At 41.7% G+C, this 26,829-nt stretch overlaps 1 protein-coding gene across 3 annotated transcripts in view; it reads left to right on the top strand.

The window, feature by feature from the left end:
- LOC117362865 (organic solute transporter subunit alpha-like) overlaps positions 1 to 25,847 on the top strand; it is a 98,492-nt gene extending 72,645 nt beyond the window's left edge. For all 3 annotated transcript variants that reach the window (XM_033949935.1, XM_033949933.1, XM_033949934.1), the window contains 2 exons: positions 6,776 to 6,881; positions 24,938 to 25,847. In XM_033949935.1, coding sequence (XP_033805826.1) covers positions 6,776 to 6,881; positions 24,938 to 25,116 — 285 coding nt within the window. In that variant the 3' untranslated portion in view covers positions 25,117 to 25,847. The remainder of the gene's footprint in view (positions 1 to 6,775; positions 6,882 to 24,937) is intronic.
- Positions 25,848 to 26,829: the final 982 nt, after the last annotated feature.

Raw genomic sequence — 26,829 nt, 5'->3', positions numbered from 1 at the left:
TCTCTTCAGTAATTTCGTAGTCACGCAAATTTCCCTGATGTTGTATATACATTGGTATTCATTAGTACAATAAAAAAGGTATCATCCTATTTCCTTTGTTTTATCTTTTATTTCTATATATTACCATGGAAAGTGGACTAATATGACCACCACCCTATTTCACTCAAGAAGGGTTCTGAATTTAAGAATTGAATTTAGTAAGGAATTCCAGAAAGACAGGCCCTGCTACTGGGAAGTTCATAATGAACTAAGTGAAGTGGTGGAATATGAAACAGCTGATCGTTTAAAGAGCACAAAGCTCTTAAAAGACATTAACTACAAATAAGGAATGATAAGTAGGAAGGAGTGTTGCCATGGATTAACTTGAAAGTTAAGATCAAAATCTTGAACTGCATTTGAGGGAACCAGTGATGATGAATTCATTTTTAATAACTCACTTGTGACTTCACATTTTTTATTGTTGGGTGACATTAATCTTCATTTGGAAATGAAATCTGACCAGGATGTAGTTGATTTGACCATTTTCTTATCTTCCCTGGAATATTCCCTCCCAGAACTATCACAAACTCATATTGGGGGTCACCATCTCGACCTAGCGATATTGGATCTGGTCCTCACAAATGGAGAGAGTATCTCTAATGTTCGAGTGGGTGCTCACCTGGGTAGTAGCGATCATCAAACGGTTTGGTTTGATATAACGGCTAAAGTGGAGAGCGGCTGCACGATACTTAAAGTCCTAGATTTCAAACGTACGGACTTTAATGCAATGGGAAAGTACCTGAAGAAAGAGCTGTTAGGATGGGAGGACATAAGAGAAGTGGAAAGACAGTGGTCTAAGCTGAAAGGAGTGATAAAAATGGCTACGGACCTTTATGTGAAGAAAATCAATAAAAACAAAAGAAAAAGGAAGCCGATATGGTTCTCCAACCTAGTGGCTGAGAAAATAAAGGCGAAAGAGTTGGCGTTCATGAAATATAAAAAAACCCAAGAAGAGGAGAGCAGAAAGGACTACAGGGTGAAACTGAAAGAAGCCAAGAGAGAGATACGTTTGGCGAAGGCACAGGCGGAAGAACAAATGGCTAAAAATGTAAAAAAGGGAGATAAAATTTTTTTCAGATATATTAGTGAAAGGAGGAAGATAAAAAATGGAATTGTTAGGCTAAAAGATGCTGGGAACAAATATGTGGAGAGTGATGAGGAGAAAGCAAATGTGCTAAACAAATACTTCTGTTCTGTGTTCACAGAAGAAAATCCTGGAGAAGGACCGAGATTGTCCGGCAAAGTTACACGAGAAAATGGAGTAGATTCTGCGCCGTTCACGGAGGAGGGTGTTTATGAGCAACTTGAAAAACTGAAGGTGGACAAAGCGATGGGACCAGACGGGATCCATCCCAGGATACTAAGGGAACTCAGAGAGGTTCTGGCGAGTCCTATTAAAGACTTATTCAACAAATCTCTGGAGACGGGAGTGATTCCTGGGGATTGGAGGAGAGCGGATGTGGTCCCTATTCATAAAAGTGGTCACAGGGATGAAGCAGGAAACTACAGGCCGGTGAGCCTCACTTCAGTTGTTGGAAAAATAATGGAAGTGTTGCTGAAAGAAAGGATAGTGTATTTCCTTGAATCTAATGGGTTACAGGATCCGAGGCAACATGGCTTTACAAAAGGTAAATCGTGCCAAACGAACCTGATTGAATTTTTTGATTGGGTGACCAGAGAGCTGGATCGAGGACATATGCTAGATGTAATTTATTTGGATTTCAGCAAAGCCTTTGATACAGTTCCTCATAGGAGGCTGTTGAACAAACTTGAAGGGCTGAAGTTAGGACCCAAAGTGGTGAACTGGGTCAGAAACTGGCTGTCGGACAGACGCCAGAGGGTGGTGGTTAATGGAAGTCGCTCGAAGGAAGGAAAGGTGACTAGTGGAGTCCCTCAGGGTTCGGTGCTGGGGCCAATCCTGTTCAATATGTATGTAAGTGACATTGCTGAAGGGTTAGAAGGAAAAGTGTGCCTTTTTGCAGATGATACCAAGATTTGTAACAGAGTAGACACCGAAGAGGGAGTGGAAAATATGAAAAAGGATCTGCAAAAGTTAGAGGAATGGTCTAATGCCTGGCAACTAAAATTCAATGCAAAGAAATGCAGAGTAATGCATTTGGGGATTAATAATAGGAAGGAACCGTATATGCTGGGAGGAGAGAAGCTGATATGCACGGACGGGGAGAGGGACCTTGGGTTGATAGTGTCCGAAGATCTAAAGGCGAAAAAACAGTGTGACAAGGCAGTGGCTGCTGCCAGAAGGATTCTGGGCTGTATAAAGAGAGGCGTAGTCAGTAGAAGAAATAAGGTGTTGATGCCCCTGTACAGGTCATTGGTGAGGCCCCACTTGGAGTATTGTGTTCAGTTTTGGAGACCGTATCTGGCGAAAGACGTAAGAAGACTTGAGGCGGTCCAGAGGAGGGCGACGAAAATGATAGGAGGCTTGCACCAGAAGACATATGAGGAGAGACTGGAAGCCCTGAATATGTATACCCTAGAGGAAAGGAGAGACAGGGGAGATATGATTCAGACGTTCAAATACTTAAAGGGTATTAACGTAGAACAAAATCTTTTCCAGAGAAAGGAAAATGGTAAAACCAGAGGACATAATTTGAGGTTGAGGGGTGGTAGATTCAGGGGCAATGTTAGGAAATTCTACTTTACGGAGAGGGTGGTGGATGCCTGGAATGCGCTCCCGAGAGAGGTGGTGGAGAGTAAAACTGTGACTGAGTTCAAAGAAGCGTGGGATGAACACAGAAGATTTAGAATCAGAAAATAATATTAAAGATTGAACTAGGCCAGTTACTGGGCAGACTTGTACGGTCTGTGTCTGTGTATGGCCGTTTGGAGGAGGATGGGCAGGGGAGGGCTTCAATGGCTGGGAGGGTGTAGATGGGCTGGAGTAAGTCTTAACAGAGATTTCGGCAGTTGGAACCCAAGCACAGTACAGGGTAAAGCTTTGGATTCTCGCCCAGAAATAGCTAAGAAGAAAAAAAAAAAAAAAAAAAAATTTTAAATTGAATCAGGTTGGGCAGACTGGATGGACCATTCGGGTCTTTATCTGCCGTCATCTACTATGTAGTTTCATTAATTACTAAATCAGAACTTACCCCAAAAATTTTGCTAAAGGATGATAGATGGTCACCAACACCTTGGTCAGACCATTTCATGTATTATTTTTCACTGGGATGGACCAAGCAATATAATTCTACAGAAAAATCACAAAAACAAGAAATCCTTATTAGGAAATCACCCAACCCACTTGAATTTTGGAAATGAGTTGAATTATTACCGGAAGGTAATATTCATGAATTTCTATCTAATTGGAAAACTTTATGTGACACCATCTTAGATGAAATTGTACCCACTCATGTCATAAAGAAACGAGCAGATGATTCCAAAAAATGATATAATGCAGAGTTATTAGAGATGAAAAGAATAGTGCGCCGCTTTGAGAAAAAAATGGCTAAAATCAAAATCAAAATACAAATAACCCAAGTGGTCTGAATAACAATTACTCAAACAAGAGGCTATATCCCACTAAATGTGAGAAATACAAGCAAAAATTATTTATTAATCCAGGAAAAGGCTTCAGAATTGGAGCCTACGCAAAGTCCTATCATGGACTAGACTGTCAGCGTAGTATTACCACTCCATGCTCCAATCATAGGCCAGAAAAACCTGGAACTTATAGAATCTCTTAATTTATTATTCTTTTTAATTTATTTTTTAATATTTTTAATTTTATAATATAGGTTTAAACCTTAAAGTCTATACTTAAAACTTCATTTTAAATTCTATTGTGGTTGATCTTAGAATTATTTTTCAAAAATAGACCCTAAGGAAAATAATCTACTGTTACATCCCTGCTGTGACTAAATATTGTTTAACATTGCTATACTCGCAAAGGTAGAGAAGTTAAAGGTAACTAAATTACTTATCTTAAGCAGTTTTCATTATAGCTTGAAAGTCCTATAATGGCCGACGCGGCCAGCGTTTCGTGGGCAATAAGTACATCCACTGCTTCAGGGCTAATGGCCAAAAGACATCAAGGCATTGCGGTCTTTAAAACTGCCAAACTTTCTCTTGTTTGAGTAATTAAAATCAAAATCAACCATGGATAAAGAAAAATGGAAGAAGGAAGTTAGAAATTACAAATCACTATTAAGGGAGAAACGAAAAGTAGGGAATACCAGCACCAACATAAAAAAACTATTCCACTTAATCAATAATGTGTTTAATGTGACTAAAAAGACACAATCTTTATGGGTTGCCTCTCCGTACTCAAATGACTTAGCAAATTTCTTTAGCTCCAAGGTTTTATGTTTAAGATCTTCTTGTCCAGAAAACATTGATTATCATTTTAGTAGGAGAAGTTCGTGCAAATCTATATTGGTCTATATTTGAAAATCCAGAATGGGATGACTTTTCCAAACTATTTTGTAGGTATGCTAAATCATACTGTCTGTTGGATCCCTGCTCTCCTAATCTTATGGCAGCTGCCCCTTTAAGTTTCAAATTGAAATTATTTGAATGGCTATCTGACTCTCTAGAAGCAGGAATATTTCCAATAACTAAAAATATCAAAGAATCTATTTAATTACCATCTAACTATAGTCCTATTGCATCTATTCCCTTTTTTGTAAAAATCATGGAAAGTCTAGTTCAAATCCAGCTAACAAAATATCTCGAGCAACTTATTGCATGATTCCCAATCAGGGTTTAGAACCCATTTCAGCACTGAAACAGTGTTAGCTACACTGTTAGACCATCTAAATAGCTTACTGAACAAGGGTAGTAGTGCATTGGTACTTCAGTTTGATTTAAGTAGGCTCAGGCACTGACAGGAAAGTAAGGTTTGAGAGCTCAGATCCCACCCCCTGAAATTAAAAATATGAAATATGAAAACAAACCCCAAATTGAAGATAAGCAGGAGAGATACCCATTGTCTCCTGCCGTGTTGCATGATCATCCGACACTGCTAACTGACACCCCCCCCCCGGCAGCAGGAAAGATGCCCACTCCTTCCTGCCACTGAGCAACGCCCCCGACACCCCGTCTCCTCCCCCTTACCTTGTTAACGATGGTTAGCTGGATGGAATCCTACTTCCTCCGGCCAGCAGGTGAACCTTTCCCTCCCCAGTGTATCCTGGGATGCACTTGGGAGGGGCCTAAGTCTCCCTAAGGGGCCTTAAATAATTTGTTTTTGTTTGTTTGTTGTTTTTTTTTTTTTTGGGGGGGGTGCATTTTTTCTGCACATGTGCCGATCACTATCACTAGCGTTCTGCACATGCAAATATAGCGAACCTTTGTTACTCTCTGCCAGCCTCATTTGCATGTGTGTTTTTTGAAGAATGACTCACTTTTTTAAAATTGCTATAATAATGGCTGCAACATTGGCCATTAGTTTTTAATGCAAAGTTTTGAGAATCTAGCTCTGAGTCAGAGATATCAATATCATGCAAACAAGAACGAAGAACAGAATGACCCAGCAAATCAAAAGTGCAAGTGAGATCTAATGAAATGGTCTAGTGACTGTCAAGGCATGTTACATAGTAGAAGAAGTTTGACTGTTAGTCAGTGCTAGGACTTAATCACCGACACCCCCCACTCCTTTTACAAAACTGCACAAGTGATTTTTAGCATCAGCCGGAATGCTCTACACTACTCTGACACTCATAGGAATGCACATTCAGCACGCTTGCCAGCACTAAAAACACATGCACGGGGGTGGGGGGTGAATTAGAATAACTTAGTGATATTGTTTTATCTAATAGGGAAAAATTTAATATCTGTTTTGACTTTTTCCTTCAAATTTTTGATTCTCTGTTATGGATGTACTGGATAGACATTCCAACAATGGAGCAGAGAGAACCAGGTCTTCAAACAAATTAACCCCCCTTTTAAAAAAGACCCCAATAGTAGTTTATAGTACAGATCGGTACACTGAATGCTCCGCGCTGCTCCCGACGCTCATAAGAATGGTAGCAATGCAGAGCATTCAGCATGCCGGCCTGTGCTAAAAACTGCTATTGCAGTTTTGTAAAGGAGAGAAAGTCTTTATTGGCAACCATACAAAAAACCCCACAACAGACTCAACACAGACCATGTTTTGGCCAAAAAAGCCGGCCTCAGGAATCCTGTAACATAAATGCATAAAAATACATTATAAAAGCTATTAGTCTGTAATGACATAAAATATAGAAAAGTAATCATACTAAACAATAAAATGTAATGAAAATAACATACCTGTAAAGCAATATGTGCAATGAAGCCTATAGAATAGAAGCAAATGAGGTTGAATCAGAAAAAACCCATCAGTGATAGCAATTTAAACATTGGGCCTAAGCCACAAAGTAAAAACATGACTACAAACTTCTAATGTCTTAAGGAAATTAAGAAGAAAAATTAAAAAAGGTAAAATATAAATAAAAAGCAAAGACAAATGATAATAACCAAAATAATGGAAGCAATTGTGCCCTCCTGCTAAATATTATCTGCATTGGACCAACTCTAATGTAAACAGACATATTTAGTAATGAGCATGAAATCTATTGCCAAAGCAGTGGCTCAAAATGCGCCTGCATACTATATAATAACATGGGATTAAAAATAATCTAACGTAGAAAAGTGAAGGCAGGTAAAGACCATATGACCTATCCAGTCTGCCCATCCATGGAGGGCTCCAAATTTGAACTTGTCCCTTTACTTTCTGCTGTCTCCTCTCTTTTTACAGTTTATCGTCATCCTCAGCCAGCTTCAGACAGCCATCATTAACATTTTGGCATCTTCTGGTACTATTGCATGTGCACCTCCTCTACCAGCATCTTCCAGAGCCTCATGTAAGTATTTCATTTACCTTTTGTAGAAGAGATCTTAGCCAAATATTATATTACAGAGCTTTTTATATTCCACCATAGCCCTTAGGAGGATTACAATGACTGGAAACAAACCTGGAAATGACTGGAAACAAACCTTAGGAGTTCCAGGCGGATTAGATAACCAGAAACAAACCTGGTTAAACAGGCAATATTGAAAAAAAATCAAAAAAACAATCAGTTCAAAAATTTTTTCAATAAAACTGTTTTTTAAAAGCTTTCTAGAAACTACATAATTAGTTTCTGATCTAACAGCGAGAAAAATAGAGTCATGGACTAGGTGGCAAAGTGCAGTTGTGGATTAGGAATTGGTTATTGGATAGAAAACAGAGGGTATGGTTAAATGGTCATTTTTCCCAATGGAGGAGAGTAAACAGTAGAGTGCCACAGGGATCTGTGTTATTTAACTTATTTATAAATGATCTGGAAATTGGAATGATGAGTGAGGTGATTAAATTTTCATATGACACTAAACTGTTCAAAGTTGTTAAAATGCTTGCGGATTGTGAAATATTGCAGGTGGACCTTAGGAAATTGGAAGATTGGGCATCCAAATGGCAGATGAAATTTAATGTGGACAAATGCAAAGTGATGCACATTGGGAAGAATAACCTGAATCACAGTTACCGGATGCTAGGGTCCACCTTGGGGGTTAGCGCTCAAGAAAAGGATCTGGGTATCATTGTAGGCAATACGAGGAAACCTTCCATCCAATGTGAGGCAGCAGCCAAAAAAGCAAATAGAATGCTAAGAATTATTAAAAAAAGGGATGGTTAACAAGACTAAGAATGTTATAATGTCCCTGTATCGCTCCATGGTGCGACCTCATCTGGAGTATTGTGTTTAATTCTGGTCTCCATATCTCAAGAAAGATATAGTGGCACTAGAAAAGGTTCAAAGAAGAGCGACCAAGTGGTAAAGGGGATGGAACTCCTCTCGTAAGAGGAAAGACTAAAATGGTTAGGGCTCTGAGACGGCTGAGGGGAGATATGATTGAAGTCTACAAAATCCTGAGTGGAGTAGAACGAGTACAAGTGGATCGATTTTTCGCTTCATCAATAATTACAAAGACTAGGGGACATTCGATGAAGTAACAGGGAAATACTTTTAAAACCAAAAAGAGAAAATTTTTTTTCACTCAGAGAATAGTTAAGCTCTGGAACATGTTGCGGATAGTGTATTAGAACATAAGAACATAAGAAGTTGCCTCTGCTGAGGCAGACCAGAGGTCCATCTCGAACAGCGGTCTGCTCCCGCTGCGGCCTATCAGGCCCATTTCCTGAGCAGTGGTCCCTGACTATCCCTATGACCTACCTCTACTCCTATCTGTACCCCTCAATTCCTTTATCCTCTAGGAACCTATCCAAACCTTCTTTGAAGCCTTGTAACGTGCTCCAGCCTATCACAGCCTCTGGAAGCGCGTTCCATGTATCCACCACCCTCTGGGTGAAAAAGAACTTCCTGGCATTTGTTCTAAACCTGTCCGCTTTTAATTTCTCCGAGTGGCACCTTGTACTTGTGGTTCCCCATAATCTGAAAAATCTGTCCCTATCTACCTTTTCTATACCCTTCAGGATCTTGAAGGTTTCTATCATGTCTCCTCTAAGTCTCCACTTTTCCAGGGAGAACAGCCCCAGCTTTTTCAGTCTGTCAGTATATGAGAGGTTTTCCATACCCTTTATCAGTTTAGTTGCTCTTCTCTGGACTCCCTCAAGTACCGCCATGTGCCAGTATTGGACACAGTATTCCAGATGCGGGCGCACCATTGCACGATACAGTGGCAGGATGACTTCCTTCGTCCTGGTCGTGATACCCTTCTTAATGATACCCAACATTTTGTTTGCTTTTCTTGAGGCTGTGGCGCAATGTGCCTACGCCTTCAAAGTTGTGTCTACCATCACTCCCAGGTCTCTTTCAAGGTTACTTACCCCTAGCAGTGATCCCCCCATTTTGTAGCTGAACATTGGGTTCTTTTTCCCTACATGCATGACCTTGCATTTCCCTACGTTAAAGCTCATTTGCCACTTTTTGGCCCATTCTTCTAGTGTCGTTAGGTCCCTTTGCAGATGTTTGCAGTCTTCTGTGGTTTCAACCCTGCTGTAGAGTTTGGTGTCATCCGCAAATTTAATAACCTCACATTTTGTTCCCGCCTCCAGGTCATTAATAAATATATTGAACAGGAGCGGTCCCAGCACTGTCCCCTGCGGAACTCCGCTCGTGACCCATTGCCAGTCTGAGTAATGGCCCTTTACTCCAACCCTCTGTTTCCTACCTGCCAGCCAGTTCTTGATCCATCGGTGGACCTCCCCTTGCACCCCGTGTTTCCACAGCTTTTTAAGCAGTCGCTCGTGCGGTACCTTGTCGAAAGCTTTTTGGAAGTCATGGTAAATGATGTCAATGGATTCCCCTTTATCTACCTGGCTGTTTACCCCCTCAAAGAAGTACAATAAGTTTGTGAGGCATGACCTACCCTTGCAGAAGCCGTGCTGACTCGACTTTAGCTATCCATTGTTTTCTATGTGTTCACAGATGCTGTCCTTAATCAGTGCTTCCATCATCTTTCCCGGGACCGAGGTCAAGCTCACCGGCCTGTAGTTTCCCGGGTCACCCCTTGAACCCTTCTTGAAGATGGGTGTGACATTTGCTATTTTCCAGTCCTCCGGGATCTCTCCAGTTTTTAAGGATAGGTTACATATTTGGCGAATTGGCTCTGCTATTTCGTTCCTTGAGTACCCTTGGGTGAATGCCATCCGGACCTGGCAATTTGTCGTTCTTTAGTCTGTCTATCTGCTTGAGGACATCCTCTTGGCTTACCTCTAGTTGGGCCAGCTTTTCATCCCGATCCCCATTTACGATGTCCTCGGGTTCCGGAATATTGGATGTGTCCTCCCTCGTGAAGACTGACGTGAAGAACTTATTCAGCCTGTCAGCTATCTCTTTTTCCTCCTTTATCACTCCCTTTTTGTCTCCATCATCCAATGGCCCCACTTCCTCCCTTGCCGGTTGCTACCCCTTCACGTACCTGAAGAACGATTTGAAGTTTGTTGCTTCCCCCGCCAGTCTCTCCTCATATTCTCTTTTAGCTTTCCTAACCACACGGTGACACTCCCTTTGGTGTTCTTTGTGCTCCTTTTGGTTGTCCTTTGTTTGGTCCTTTTTCCATTTTTTGAACGATGCTTTCTTGTCACTTATCGCCTTTTTCACTGCATTTGTTATCCACACTGGTTTTTTTGTTCGATTTTTTTTGCACCCCTTCCTGAACCTGGGGACGTACAGGTTCTGTGCCTCGTACACTGTGCCCTTGAGTAGGGACCAGGCTTTTTCTACGGACTCCATCTTCCTTGCGTTGCCGTTGAGTTTCTTTCCCACCATTTTCCTCATGCCATCATAATTCCCTTTTTTGAAGTTGAGTGCTGTCGCTGTGGTTCTTTTCACCTTTGATGATCCAATTTCCAGCCTGCACTGGATCATGTTGTGATCGCTGTTTCCTAGGGGTCCTAGCACCGCCACCTCCCTTGCAGGTCCCCCTAGCCCGTTGAGGATTAGGTCAAAAGTGGCATCTCCCCGTGTTGGTTCCGTGACCAGCTGTTCCATGAAACAGTTCCTCGTGGTTTCCAGGAATTTGGTCTCCCTCATGCAGTTTGAATGTCCAATACTCCAGTCTATCCCAGGGTAGTTGAAATCCCCCATCACCATCACACTTCTGTTTTTGCATACCTGCCTCAGTTCAGCCTCCAGGTCCTGGTCGAGTGCTTCCAGTTGTCCAGGTGGGTGATAGTACAGACCCAATTTTATGTCTGCTCCAGTTTTTCCCGGTAGCTTAACCCATAGCGATTCCAAGCCCTTACTGTTGTTTCCATCCTGGTTGAAGGTATGGAGTCCTTTATATAAAGCGCTATTCCTCCACCCTTCTTGTGTGTCCTGTCTCTCCTGTAGAGTTTGTACTCTGGTATGGCCACATCCCAATTTTTGTCATCAGTCCACCACGTTTCTGTGACTCCAATTTTGTCCAGGTCCTTTGTACTGGCTATGACTTCCAGTTCTCCCATTTTGGCTCTTAGGCTCCTAGCATTAGTGTATAGGCAATTTAAGTCCTGGTTGTTTGCCTTCCTCGCTGGTTCTCCTTGTGGTTTGGTGCTCCTGCCGACCCCCTCATGGGTTGTCAGCCCCCGAGCCTTTTTATGTTCATCCCCATCCTGCGGTGTGTCTGTGTCGTCCTCAGCCTGCTTCCCCATGTTTGGATGACCCTCTGGCTCCTGTTGTTCTCTCTTAATCCTGCTTGCTAGGTTCATTTGTGCTTTGGCTCCCTGAATTGCGTCCTTGTGTCCTTTTCCCAAAAGTTCCCACTCAGTCCCGAGCCCTCTATTACAAATTTCTGGTTCAGTATCCTTGTTTGATACTTTGGTCCAATGTGTCGAGGTCAGATCGACTGTCGGCTTTCCCCTTCTCCTCAGTTTAAAGCCAAGTCTATGCCGCTCTGGACGTTGAGAAACATTTGGACAATTTCCTGGAGGAAAAGTGCATAGTCTGTTATTGAGAAAGACATGGGGAAAGCCATTGCTTTCCCTGGGTTTGTAACATGGAATATTGCTAGTCCTTGGGTTTTGGCCAGGTACTAGTGACCTGGATTGGCCACCATGAGAACAGACTAATGGACTTGATGGACCATTGGTCTGACCCAGTAAGGCTATTCTTACTCTGGAGCCCATCACCTCTTAACTTAGAAACATAGAAAGATGAAACATAGAAAGATGACGGCAGAAAAGGGCTATAGCCCATCAAGTCTGCCCACCCTACTGACCCACCCCCTTAGTCTATGCCCTAATAACCCAATTCCTTAACTCAACCTTCGTAGGGATCCAACATAGGCATCCCATTTGTTCTTAAACTCTGGCACGCTGCTTGCCTTGATCACCTGTACTGGAAGCTTGTTCCAATGATCCACCACTCTCACCGTGAAGAAATACTTTCTGGAGTCGCCATGAAATTTCCCGCCCTTGAGTTTGAGCGGATGACCTCTTGTGGCCGAGGGTCCTTTGAGAAAGAAAATGTCATCTTCCACCTCGACACGTCCTGTGATGTACTTAAATGTCTCAATCATGTCTACTCTCTCCCTATGTTCTTCATCCTATGCTCTCTCATTGTAGAGTTTCCTTTCAAATGAAAGAGACTTGACTCAAGCACATTTATATTACGTAGGTATTTAAACCTCTCTATCATATCTCTCATCTCCCGCCTTTCCTCCAAAGTATACAGATTGAGATCTTTAAGTCTGTCCCCATACGCCTTATCACGAAGACCATACTCCATTTTAGTAGCCTTCCTCTGGACCAACTCCATCCTTTTTATATGTTTTTGAAGGTGCGGTCTCCAGAATTGTACACAATATTCTAAATGAGGTCTTACCAGAGTCTTATATAGAGGCATCGATACCTTCTTTTTCCTACTGGTCATACCTCTCCCTATGCAACCTAGCATCCTAGTTTTTGCCGTCACCTTTTCAACCTGTTTGGCCACCTTAAGATCATCACATACAATCACACCCAAGTCCTGCTCTTCCTTCGTGCACATAAGTTCTTCACCCCCTAAACTGTACCGTTCCTTCGGGTTTTTGCAATACCTTACATTTCTTAGCATTAAATTTTAGCTGCCAAATTTCAGACCATTTTTCAAGCTTTGCCAGGTCTTTCTTCATGTTATTCTCACCATCTGGCATGTTTACTCTATTGCAGATTTTGGTATCATCTGCAAAGATGGAAATCTTACCTAACAGCTCTTCAGCAATATGGTTTATAAAAATGTTAAAAAGAACAGGCCCAAAAGAACCTTAAGGCACACCACTGGTAACATCCCTTTCCTCAGAGTGATTTCCATTGATTGCTACCCTGTCGCCTTCCACTCAACCAGTTCCTGACCCAGCCCATCACTTTGGGACCTTTCCCAAGGGCACTCAGTTTATTTGTTAGACGTCTGTGTGGAACACTGTCAAAGGCTTTGCTAAAATCTAAATACACCACATCTAGCACACATCCTCTATCCAATTCTCTGGTCACCCAGTCAAAGAAATTGATCTGATTTGTCTGACAAGACCTACTTCTAGTAAATCCATGTTGGCTCCGGTCCTGTAATCCACAGGATTCCAGAAACTTTCTCTGTAATCCACAGGATTACAGACCATTCTCTGTTTTATTTCCATTAATTTGCTTTCCATAGAAGTCAGACTTACCGACCTGTGATTCCCTACTTCTTTCTTACTTCCACTTTTGTGGAGAGGGACAAACATCTGCCCTTCGCCAGTCCTCCGGTATCATTCCTGACTCTAGAGACTCATTGAAAAGGTCAGTCAGCAGAGCTACCAGAACTTCCCCAAGTTCCTTCAGCACCCTAGGATGTACAATCCGGCTCCATTGCTTTGTCTACCTTTATTTTAGCTAGCTCCTCACGAACACAACCCTCTGAAAATCAATCAGGGTCTATTATTCCTCCATCCCTATTCACGTTTGTCCTTTGCGGTTTCGCTCCCTGTGTTTCAGCTGTGAACACAGAACAGAAATATTTATTAAGCAATTCAGCCTTTTCTTTATCAACTTCTACATATTCCTTCCCTTCACCTTTGAGCCTCACAATGCCACTTTTGCACTTCTTCCTATCACTAATATATTTAAAAAATGTCTTGTCTCCTGTTTTACCGTGTCAGCTATTTTTTTCTTCTATTTGCATCTTTGCTTTTCCTCCCCATTCATTTAAGGAAAGAAAACAACCTTGAAAGATTCAAGAGCAAGTTAAAATGCTTTCTTTTTAAAGATGCTTTTGACTGCTAGAAAGCTAGATTAGGAGCCTCTAATATATCTTATTTCTGACTAATTTTAAGACTACCACTTTTACCCTTCCTGGTGTGTTTTTTTTCCTTATTTGTCTTATTTACTATCAACAATTTGTATTTCTTTTCCCATTTTTCCCTTCTGTTTAGTATGTTTTGTCAGGTTAGTCGTATTTGTTTGTTTTGTCTTCCCCAGAAATTTGTAATTTTACTTTTTGTACATCGCTTAGAATTTTGAATAAGCGATTAATCAAATTTTTTAATAAACGTGAAACTTGAAACTAAACTACAAGACCAGCCTCTCTTATCTTTTCCAGATATTTTTCCTCTTTCTACGATCTTTTGTAGTTTATGAAAGCTAACCTCTTATTCCTTATCTTCTCAGCTACTACTTTTGAGAACCAAACTGGTTTCCTCTTACTTTTACTTACTTACATAAGAACATACGAATTGCCACTGCTGGGTCAGACCAGTGGTCCATTGTGCCCAGCAGTCCGTTCACACGGCGACCCTTAGGTCACAGACCAGTGCTCTAAATGAGTCCAGCCTCACCTGCATACATTCTGGTTCAGCAGGAACTTGTCTAACTTTGTCTTGAATCCCTGGAGGGTGTTTTCCCCTACAACAGACTCCAGAAGAGCATTCCAGTTTTCCACCACTCTCTAGGTGAAGAAGAACTTCCTAACGTTTGTACGGAATCTATCCACCTTCAATCTTAGAGAGTGCCCTCTCGTTCTCCCTACCCTGGAGAGGTTGAACAACCTGTCTTTATCTACCAAGTCTATTCCCTTCAGTATCTTGAATGTTTCGATCATGTCCCCCTCTTCTTCTCTCTTTTCAAGGGAGAAGAGGCCCAGTTTCTCCAATCTCTCATTGTATGGCAACTCCTCCAGCCCCTTAACCATTTTAGTCGCTCTTCTCTGGACCCTTTCGAGTAGTACCGTATCCTTCTTCATGTACGGCAACCAGTGCTGGACACAGTACTCCAGGTGAGGGCTCACCATGGCCCGGTACAATGGCATGATAACCTTCTCTGATCTGTACGTGATCCCCTTCTTAATCATTCCTAGCATTTTGTTTGCCCTTTTTTCCGCCGCCGCACCACATTGTGTGGACAGCTTCATCGACTTGTCGACCAGTACTCCCAAGTCTCTTTCCTTGGGGGTCGCTCCAAGTACCGCCCCAGACATCCTATATTCGTGTATGAGATTTTTGTTACCGACATGTATCACCTTACACTTATCCACGTTGAACTTCATTTGCCCTGTCGCTGCTCATTTCTCATGTCATGTTGCAGAGCCTCGCAATACCCCTGCATCTTCACTACTCTAAATAACTTTGTATCGTCTGCAAATTTAATCACCTCACTGCAAATTTAAACACTGCAAATTTAATCACCTCACTCGCTCTTCCATTCCGAGTATTGTCCATTTACCCTCACTCTGTTTCCTATCCACCAGCCAGTTTTTAATCCACATGAGTATTTCACCCTCGATTCCATGGCTCGCAATTTTCCGAAGTAGTCGTTCATGTGGAACCTTGTCGAATGCCTTCTGAAAATCCAGATATACAATGTCGACTGAGTCACCCCTGTCTATCCACCTGTTTACATCCTCAAAGAAGTGCAGCAAGTTTGTCAAACAAGTTCATCCTTTGCTGAAGCCGTGCTGGCTGGTCCTCATCAGATTGTGTCTGCCAAGGCGATCAATGATGTGGTCCTTTATCAGTGCCTCTACCATCTTTTCCGGTACCAAGGTCAAACTCACCGGCCTGTAGATTCCCGGATCTCCCCTCAAACCTTTTTTGAAGATCGGCGTAACATTTGCCACCTTCCAGTCTTCCGGAATCTTTCCAGATTTGATCGACAGATTGGCTATTAGTTGAAGCAGTTCAGCTATAGTCCCTTTCGGTTCCTTGATGACCCTCAGATGAATGCCATCTGGTCCTGGGAATTTATCACTCTTAAGCCTATCAATCTGTCTACATACCTCTTCTAGACTGACCGTCAACCCTGTCAGTTTCCTATCTTCATTTCCAGCGTATAGCCTGTTGGGTTCCGGTATGATGTGTATATCCTCCTTGGCAAATACAGACGTAAAAAATGTGTTCAGTTTGTCGGCGATGGCTTTGTCCTCCTTTAGCACTCCCTTTATTCCATGGTCATTCAACGGTCCCACCGCTTCCTTCGTGGGTCGTTTCCCCTTAACATATCGAAAGAACATAAGAACATAAGAACATAAGCATTGCCTCTGCTGGGTCAGACCAGGGGTCCATCGTGCCCGGCAGTCCGCTCCCGCGGCGGCCCCCCAGGTCCATGACCTGGAAGTGTTCCCTACCTAACCTAAAATATCCATACCCTATTCGCTCAATGTCCTGTAAGGTAACTCTATCTGTACCCTGTAATCCCCTTCGCTTCCAGGAAGTCATCCAGTCCCTTTTTGAACCTCAGAATTGTACTCTGTCTTATCACCTCTGCGGGAAGTGCGTTCCAGGTGTCCACCACCCTCTGAGTGAAGAAGAACTTCCTTGCATTCGTTATGAATCTGTTTCCTCTCAGTTTTTCTGAATGACCTCTTGTTTTAGTTGTCCCTGCTAGTCTAAAGAATCTGTCCCTCTCCACCTTCTCTATGCCTTTCATGATTTTATAAGTCTCTATCATGTCCCCTCTCAGTCTCCGCTTCTCCAGGGTAAAGAGCCCCAGCCTGTCTAACCGTTCGGCATATGAAAGGTTCTCCATACCCTTTATCATCCTCGTTGCCCTCCTCTGGACCCTCTCGAGTATTGCCATGTCCTTCCTGAGGTATGGCGACCAGTATTGGACGCAGTATTCCAGATGTGGGCGCACCATTGCTCGATAGAGTGGCAGGATAACTTCCTTCGTTCTGGTAGTGATACCTTTTTTGATAATGCCCAACATTCTGTTCGCTTTTTTTGAGGCCGCTGCACATTGCGCCGCCGGTTTCATTGTGTTATCCACCAATACCCTCAGATCTTTTTCTTGTTTGCCTTCCCCGAGTGCCCTCCCTCCCATCGCATAGCTGTACATGGAGTTCCCTTTCCCTATGTGCAAGACCTTACATTTCTCCACATTGAAGCTCATCTGCCATTTTTTTGCCCACTCACTCAGTTTGTTCAGGTCGCTCTGCAGTTCTTTGCATTCCTCAACAGTTCTGACCCTGCTGGAGAGTTTTGTGTCATCCGTGAACTTGATAACTTCGCACTTTGTCCCCATTTCTAGATCATTAATAAATATATTGAACAGCAGTGGTCCCAGCACTGACCCTTGCGGAACACCACTTGTGACCCCTATCCAGTCAGAGTAGTGCCCCTTTACTCCTACCCTCTGTTTCCTGTCCGCCAGCCAATTTTTGATCCATCTGTGCACGTCCCCATCCACCCCATGGTTCCACAGTTTCTTCAGTAAGCGTTCATGGGGCACCTTGTCGAAGGCTTTTTGGAAATCTAGATATATAATGTCTACTGGGTCACCTTGGTCCAATTGCTTATTTATCCCCTCAAAGAACTGCAGTAGATTTGTCTGGCATGATCGGCCTTTACAGAAACCATGCTGGCTCGATCTCATCAGATTATTTTTTTCTATTGCTTGAAGTTTTTTGCCTTCTTGGCTATTTTTTTCTCGTAGTCTCTTTTGGCCCCTTTTGCTGCCTTATGGCACCTGCATTGATGCTGTTTGTGCTTTTTCCAGTTTTCGTCCGTTTTTGTCCTTTTCCATTCCTTAAACAAAGACTTCTTGTCTCTGATCGCTTCCTTCACTGCTACAGTGAGCCATGCCGGTTCTTTGTTCTTTTTCCCCTTGGATCCCTTGTTGATACGTGGTAAGAGGAGCCAGCATAGCTTCAGCAAAGGAAGATCTTGCTTGACGAACTTGATGCACTTCTTTGAGGGAGTTAACAGGCAGATAGACAAAGGTGACCGGGTTGACATTGTATAACTGGATTTTCAGAAGGAGTTTGACAAGGTCCCGCATGAACGACTACTTTAAAAAATTGCGAGCCATGGGATTGAAGGTGATAGAAAACAGAGAGTGGGGGTAAATGGACAATACTTGGACTGGAAAAGCGTCACCAGTGGAGTGCCGCAGGGTTCGATGCTTGGGCCCGTGTTCTTCAACATATTTATAAACGACCTGGAAATTGGAACAACGAGCGAGGTGATTAAATTTGCAGACGATATTAAGTTATTCAGAGTAGTGGAGACGCAGGAGGATTGCGATGACCTGCAACAGGACATAAACATGCTCGAGAAATGGGTTGCGACATGGCAAATGAAGTTTAACGTGGATAAGTGTAAGGTGATGCATGTCGGTAACAAAAATCTTGTACACGAATACAGGATGTCTGGTGCAGTACTCTGAGAGACCCCCCAGGAAAGAAACTTGGGAGTTCTGGTCGAAAAGTTGATGAAGCCATCCGCTCAATGTGTGGCGGCGGTGTAAAGGGTGAATAGAATGCTTGGAATGATTAAGAAGGGGGCTCACGAGCAGATCGGAGAAGGTTATCATGCCGCTGTACTGGGCCATGGTGCGACCCCACCTGGAATACTGCATCCAGCACTGGTCGCCGTACTTGAAGGACATGGTACTACTTGAAAGGGTCCAGAGAAAAGAGACTAAAATGGTTAAGGGGCTGGAGGAGTTGTCTTACAGCGAGAGATTAGAGAAACTGGGCCTCTTCTCCCTTGAAAAGAGGAGACTGAAAGGGGGACATGATTGAAATGTTCAAGATAATGAAGGGAATAGCATGAATATCATTTTATCTAGCATGAATATCATTTTATCTAGTAGATAAAGACAGGTTGTTCACCCTCTCCAAGGTAGGGAGAACGAGAGGGCGCTCTCTAAAATTAAAAGGGGATCGATTCCATACAAACGTAAGGAAGTTCTTTTTCACCCAGAGAGTGGTGGAAAACTGGAACGCTCTTCCGGAGGCTGTCATAGGGGAAAACATCCTCCAGGGATTCAAGACAAAGTTAGACAAGTTCTTGCTAGACCAGAACATATACAGGTAAGGCTAGACTCAGTTAGGGCTCTAGTCCTTTACCTAAAGGCCGCTGTGGGAGCGGACTGCTGGGCACGATGGACCACTGGTCTGACCCAGCAGCAGCAATTCTTATGTTCTTATGTAGTGATATAGGTGCAGAACAGAGCATGGTTCAGTTGAGGGGAAGGTATAGGAAGTTAAAAGGCTGGGCCCTGGAATGCTTATTGGGAGGGGGGGGGGGGGACATGATACACTCAGGTCAGTTAAAACCACTGAAGGGAGGCCCAGGAAAGGAAAGAACCACCCTCTAGCATATTCAGCTACCATGTTTGTATAAGATATAGGACGAAGTTAGGGAAAGGGTTCTTTTCTAAACCTTTGTGGTTTGGCAGGAGCACTGCCTTTTTCTTGTTTGTTACTGCTAAGTTTAAGCTTAGTTTAAGCTCTGTTAGCTTAGTTTAAGCTTAAACTTTAAGCTTAGTTTAAGCTAAGTTTAAGCTCTGTGCACACTGCAATGTGTTTTGGACTTAATAGAAATCAGTCCTTTATTTTGTTTGTTAGTGAGTTAACCTGTGGAAGAAAGTTTGCTGGATGTTTCTATTTTGAAGGTACAATAAACGGAACTTGTGTTTGTTGTTTATTCAGTCAGGGTATGTTTTGTGAAGGTTTATGCTTGCTGCTATAGTTATGCTGATAATTAAGGACTAAGAGATGAAGTAGGAGCTGAAACTTCATATTCTTAACCCTAGTCATGTAAGAAAATGATCTTTCTGATTCACTCTGTTACTACTGTAATTTTGGAACTGTTTGCCACTTGCTCTGGGACACTGATATTTAAAACTCACTTTTTTCTGCCACCAGGGCAAATGCAGAATTTCCCCCCCTCTCTCTCTATCAAAGCTCTATTTCAAATTTTTTTTAGACCTTTTGGATTGTAGCAAATTAATTTTCTGAAGCTATCAATTCTTTGTCATCTTCTCTATCTGAATAGACAACAAGAAATGATGTTGCTGTTATGGGGAGCTGGTCTAAGGTCGGATAAATTGGTTTTGATGTCGGTAGACGCGGACAAGGCCTTTGATAGGGTCCTCTGGGGATTTCTTTGGGATGTGTTGGACCGCATGGGATTGGGCCAGACTTTCACTGCATGGATTCGGGCTCTTTATACTGACCCGCGGGCTTGCCTACGTATTAATCAATCTTATACCGATTTTTTTTCTATTTATAGAGGGACCTGAGGGATTCCTCAGTCCTGGAATGATCTCCCAATATATATAAGAGAAGAAAAGAACCTCGAAAAATTTAAGATTAAGCTCAAAAGTTTCCTTTTTAACGATGCTTTTAGTGATTAATATTTTTTATTGTTTTTATCTATCATTTTTATTGTCTTTTTCCCCCCCTATGTTTTTACCTTTGTATTTTGAATTTATTATAGAATGTAACCATTAATGAATTTTCCTATTGTTTCGATATAATAAGTAACAACTTAATTTTTTTTTTTTTGTGTTTGTTGTTTGTAATATTGTCTATTTATATAATATTTTACCTATGTTTATAATTATTAATATTATCTTGTACATCGCCTTGAATGTAGATAGGCGATTAATCAAATTATTTAATAAACTTGGAAACTTGGACCAGACAGGGGTGCCCGCTTTCACCTCTCTTATTTGCTCTTTCTATAGAACCTTTGGCGTTGAGCATTCAGAATCATCCAAATCTGTGTGGTTTTGAGTTGAATGGGGTTGAACATCGGGTAGCGCTGTTCGCGGATGATATTTTACTTTATGTGGGACGGCCTGATGTCTCCATTCCGCATCTTTTGTAGCTCTTTGAATCATATGGCAGAATCTCTGGGTTCCAAATCAATCTGGATAAAACAGAAGTTTTGAATTTGACACTTACGCCTACTGAAGTGGAGAACATTCGGGGTAGTTTTCCTTTTAGATGGGTGCCTCATGGGATTAAATATCTAGGAATACATATCCCCAAAGATATAACCCAGCTTTATGAGAAGAATTATCAGCCCCTTTATCGTCGACTTAGAACTGATTTGCAAAGATGGCATGGCCTTTGGTTATCCTGGTGGGGCAGGATCGCTCTAGTAAAAATGAATGTGCTTCCAAGGTTGTTGTTCCTATTTCAGACATTACCAGTGCGGGTCCCAGCTCGGGAGCTACGGGGGATAGGGAAGGAATTGCGCAGTTTTATCTGGCAACGTAGGTCTCCTAGGTTATCACAATCCCTGTTGTGGGCGGCTAGAACTGCTGGGGGGAGGGGACTCCCGAATTTGGAATGGTATTATCAGTCAGCTCAGTTGAAATTGATTCTAGATTGGGACCTGGGAGAACACAAAAGCGGGGTCCTGTTAGAACAGATCCCGGGGGACAGACTGAGGTTGACACATAGGCTTTGGGTCTCTGGATCCCGTCGTTCTTGGATCCAAAGTATATCTAATCCCTTTGTGCAACATTTGGCCACGGTGTGGAACCGAGCTCGAGATCAGTTGGGTAATGGAGCATTGATCTCTTCTTTGGCTCCGATACAATTTGAACCCCAATTCCAGGTTGGGAGCGATAATAGGGTTTTTCATCGGTGGGCCTTTAGAGATTTGTTGGGGACCTCTGGGATCTTACCCTTTGCCATGCTCCAGAAGAAATTTGACTTGCCAGACCGGGACTATTTGCCTTATTTTCAGATAAGGCATTTTATGCAGGCTCAAGGTTGTGGAACGTCTTTCAGCATTGAGCAGGAATCTTTTGAGAATCTCTGGTTGCTACTTCGACAGGTGCCCCGGCCTCTATCAGTGTTGTACCAATATTGGAGAGGTCATTCACCTATTCAATTCTCCTTTCAGAAACACTGGGAGCGGGACTTAGAGTTTTCCTTTACTACTACGAACTGGGATGTTATCTGTGGGGAGATATCCCGGGCTTCTACTTGTGCTTTGGTTCAGGAGAATGCTTACAAAGTACTCACTAGATGGTATTATACTCCTGAGCGTTTACACAAAATGTTTCCAGGGGTGTCTGCTATCTGTTGGCGCTGTGGGAAACAAGTGGGATCTTTTCTACATATTTGGTGGGACTGTGAGGTTCTTGGTCCCTTGTCTACCCTGCTTGGAGATCCGGTGGGAGTGACGCCTCAGTCATGCCTTCTGGGGCTCTATAATGAAAGAGGACACCTTTGGCAGACTAAATTGCTTCATTGGGGTCTAGCCGCAGCCAAATGTCTCAAAGTGAATCATTGGAAAAACACCGTGGCTCCATCTCTATCTGACTGGACCAATAGACTTTTGTCCATTGGGAGAATGGAGATAGCGGTGGCTACTCGTCGTTACAAGTTCCTGACCCGGTCAGTAACCTGGATTAAAATAAGAGACTTATTGGACACTCTGTAGGGGTTCCTTAGCTAATTCTGCCTGGTTTGCTCATTAGATGGCGAGAGGGTTTCTGGGGGGTGGGGGGGGGATTCTGGGGTGTCATTTGTGAGATGTATGTGCTTTTTTCATTTTTGAGCATTATTTGCAGTTGCTGGTTCTGCTATTGTTGTGATTGAAGATGGATGTTCAGTGTGTATTGGATATTATGAAAAATTGAAATAAAAATTGAAATATAAAAAAAAAAGAAATGATGTTGGACTGTTGGTGTTTGTTTTAAGTTTCCTGTGTTTTCAACCCAATCTTTGGGACATATCCAGTCGGTCAGGTTTTCAGGATACCCACAATGAATATACAGGAGATAAATTTGCATACACTAAATCTCTTTCATGCAAAGTCATACTAGGTATCCCAGTCATTTATCTGGACACCATCTGGACCATCCCACCTTGCTGGTATGTCCTAACTTTCTGTGCCCAGTCAATCTGATTTATCCAAGTAGGAGTTGCTCCTTCCTGGATAAATCTCACTGAATACTGACCCCTGACTTTTAATTGGTTATTTTTAAATGATTATATTTTACAAATGACATCCAACTAAAAAGAAGAACCTAAGAATTGCCATACTGGGACAGACCAACAGTCCATCACGCCCAATATCCTGTTTCCAACAGTGGCCAACCCAAGTCTCAAGCACTTAGCTAGATCCCAAGTAATAAGAGTTAAACATGTATGTATAAGTATTGTTTTCTTTTTCTGTATTGTTGCCTATAATTCCAATAAAAAGATTTGAACTAAAAAAAAACCCCCAAAACAGATTTTATGCTGATTATCCTAGGAATAAACAGTGGATTTCCCCAAGCCATCTCAATAATGGCCTATGGACTTTTCTTTTAGGAAATTATCTAAGTCCTTCTTAAACCCTGCTAAGCTAACCACTTTCACCATATTCTCCAGTAACGAATTCCAGAGTTTAATTACCTGTTGAGTAAAGAAATGTTTTTTCCAGTTTGTTTCTACTACTTAGTAGCTTCATCACAGACTCCCTAGTCCTAGTATGTTTGGAAAGAGTAGACAAGTCTATAGGTTGCTTATGGATATCCATTTTTCATATGTGTCAGAACATGATGTACTGACGTACAGCCTCTTCCAAATTACATGAGATATGGACTAGTGGTGTCCAGCAAGAATATCATTTTACAAACTGAAATGTACAAATTATGAATGGGACAAAACAAGGGCTATGGATATCGTTGTGGCAGCAGAGGAATCTTGTTTATTGAAAGCTTCTCTACCACTACTAATGACTGGGGAGTCAATTCAGAATGGTTTACATGAGCTTCTATAAAGGTGTTACAGTACAGAGTTCATGTTTTCTGAGATGGTATCCATGTTATAAAGTGACCACAGAGTTGTCCATGCAAAGTAGAAGAGGAGCCTTACGGTTAGAGCTGAGGAGAAAGAACAAGAGATTCAAATCTCATGGCAAGACCTTGTGATTTGATATTTTTTTAGAAAAATACCTATTAGTCCTGAATGTAACCATTTTAATAGCCTTCAGGCTTCTTATACTTTCAGGTAGATATTTTTCTGTCCCTGGAAGAGTCACCATAAAAAAACACATCACAGAGCTAAGTGGGATTTGAACCTTGATCCCCTATTGCTTAGTCTACTTGCACTAACCATTAAGCTATCCCTTTGACCTGTACAAAGGTTTCTTAAGAAGTTAATTTACAAAAAGGATTTTGCTTAGAAGATGACTTGCCTTAATTCTTCCAGTAGCCAGATGCTCAATCAGAATATCTTTCTGTAACCTGAACATACCAACATCCATCATTTTATGGTCCTCCCTTCTCCTTCTGAAGTCAGAGTTGGACTTTGGCTCCTCCCTACTCCCATCCAAAACACACAGACTACACCCCATTTGAATATTTACATCTTGGCTTTCTAAAATTGGAAGTTTAGACATCCATGTAATATAGATGTTTAATTACCAGTTTTCAGATGTCTACAATAAGGGTCTAAGCCACAATAGTAATTGCTGTGCAGCAAATGCAAGGAAGCTCATTCAATTCCGATGGGCTTTGTCACAGTTGTTGTGCTGGGAATTGCTACTGCAGGGGTCGGGGATGAGAGAGATGCTGACTGGGGAATGATTGGGTGATAAATGCTGGTTTGGGGGGGGTAGGAAAGAGTGTAAGAAATGTTGGCTGGCACATGGATGAGAGAGATGCTGGCTGGAGAGTGATTGGATGATAAATGCTGGCTCAGGGGGGGATAGGAAAGAGTGTAAGAAATGTTGGCTGGAAGACGGACAGGGATGAGAGAGATGCTGGCTGGGGGGACGGGACAGGGATAAAATTCTGACTTAGAGGGGTGTACAGCTTCCTTGGGTGTACAGGGATGAGAGAGATTCTGGGGGGTATAAAGCTGGCTGGGTTGTACAGGGTTGAGAGAGATGCAGGCTGGGAGGGGGTACAGGCATGAGAGAGAGAGGGATGTGAGAGATGCGGACTTGATGGGGTATAGGAGAGATGCTGGCTCAGAGGTGGAAGATCCAACAGACCAAGAACATAACATAGAGAAGAGATTCTAGATGGGGGCTGAGTGTAAATAGAAGGACATTGAAGTAATGCTGGGCACAGAGAGGGATGCTTAATATTTTAAATCCTCCCAGATGAAAGTTAATGTTTATTTTATTCCTTGTTATAATTGCTAAATAGAAAATCTATAATGATCTAATCTGATGTTTCCGGAATGTTATTTTAGAAAAGTGTTTTATATATTCATAAATCCAGTTGGACTGTTTGCCTTTTTCTCAGATATGAGCCAGCAACTTCTCATCATGGAAATGTTCCTGATCACTCTAGTATCCAGAGTTTTCTATCGAAAACGATATGATGAATTAGAGCATACAGAAACTGCAGAACAAGAAACCAAGGACAACACACAGAACAACAGGATCAGCCTGAATAGCAAAGAAGGGCCTCATAACATATAGAAGGCGAATCTATTAATTTTGCTCCAAGACGTCTGATGGACACAAAACTTGTAACAATATCTGTTTCATGAGATGTATCTGTATTCATTTCTTGAATTAATGGATTTTTATTTACATCTACTGTATATATTAACTTTAGGTGCTGTAATTATACTGTGTGTATATTTTAGACATAATTGCTACACTGAGCCAGCTCAAAGGTCCACCTAGCCCAGGGGTAGGCAATTCTGGTCCTTGAGAGCCACAGGCAGATCAGGCTTTCAGGAGATCCACAATGAATATGCATGAGATAGATTTGCATCTCATTGTGGATGGGTGGGTTATAAATATTTTTCAAGAAATAAATTGTGGATATCCTGAAAACCTGACCTGTCTGTGGCTCTTGAGGACCAGAATTGCCTACCCCTAACCTAGCCCAGTGTCTTGCTTCTAATAGAGACTGAATAAGACTACAAGGATTTGGTAAGAATGCTCAAAAGTTGTAGGATTCCATGGTACCTACCCCCAGGTTCTCCTGGGGCTACTTTAATAATAGGTTATATGGGCCTTAGTAGCTCCAGCAGTTTGTCCAAACCTTTTTTAAACCCAGTTATGCTAACTGCTGTTACCATATCCTCTACAATGAATTCCAGAGCTTATCTATGCATTGAATAAAAATATATTTTCTCTTATTTGTATTTCAAAATATTACTATGTTGACATCATCTGATCTTGATAGGGAGGGATGTAAGCAGTCCAGTACTATAGGACATGGTCATGAATTCATGTCAACTAATATGGGGAATAGTTTATAGCTTATTATTTATATTCTGCTTTTAAACAAGGGAAAAGTGTGATAAGTTCCACTGCTGGGTCTGTGCAGAATCAGGTGGATCAAAGTGAACAGGTTTTTTCTACAGCAAGGGTGTCAAACTGAAATACACAGTGGGCCAAAATTAAAAACTTGGACACAGTCGTGGGCCAACCTTGATATTTATTGGAAAAAATGTCTACAACTGAGGAAGTTTTCCCTTCTCATCAGATATAACGATGAATGTAAGCCATGCTCAATATGGTGAGAGGGAAAAAGAGGTAGGGGACAAAAAAGGAAATTGTACATACCAAAGTGTGTAGAAAACACACACGTTGAGAACCTGGGCATCAACAATGTGCAACAAATTTCAAAAGATAATAAAAGCAAACTTTTAATAAAAAAAAATAAAATAAGATAAACCAAATAATAATTGTACAACTCCAAAAGGAAACTGTAGACAATATAAAAAACAATATATTTTAAAAAACCGATATGTTTAATGAACAATGACGCAAGGTACAACTAGCCCCATGATTGATGTAAAATAGCTGAGCCAAACTTAAAATGGAAAAAACTACAAAGGGATTAAAACCAAAAAGGGACAAAATAAAATACCATGTGAATTAGCAACATATGTTTGAAAAAGTGTAAAAATATAATCATAATAAAAACCAAAAAGGGATAAAATAAAATACCATGTGAATTAGCAACATATGTTTGAAAAAGTGTAAAAATATAATCATAATAAAAACCAAAAAGGGATAAAATAAAATACCATGTGAATTAGCAACATATGTTTGAAAAAGTGTAAAAATATAATCATAATAAAAACCATTATGTGAAGCAGAGAAAACGAATAGGAATATAGAAAAACACTAGAATGAGTACCAGAAAACAAAATGCCAAAATTAGAACACGAT

This window comes from Geotrypetes seraphini, chromosome 6, assembly GCF_902459505.1.
Source record: "Geotrypetes seraphini chromosome 6, aGeoSer1.1, whole genome shotgun sequence".
NCBI classification, from domain to species: Eukaryota; Metazoa; Chordata; class Amphibia; order Gymnophiona; family Dermophiidae; genus Geotrypetes; species Geotrypetes seraphini.
Note: the sequence above shows the minus strand (reverse complement) of the source record. Positions and strands in the feature narration are given on the sequence as shown.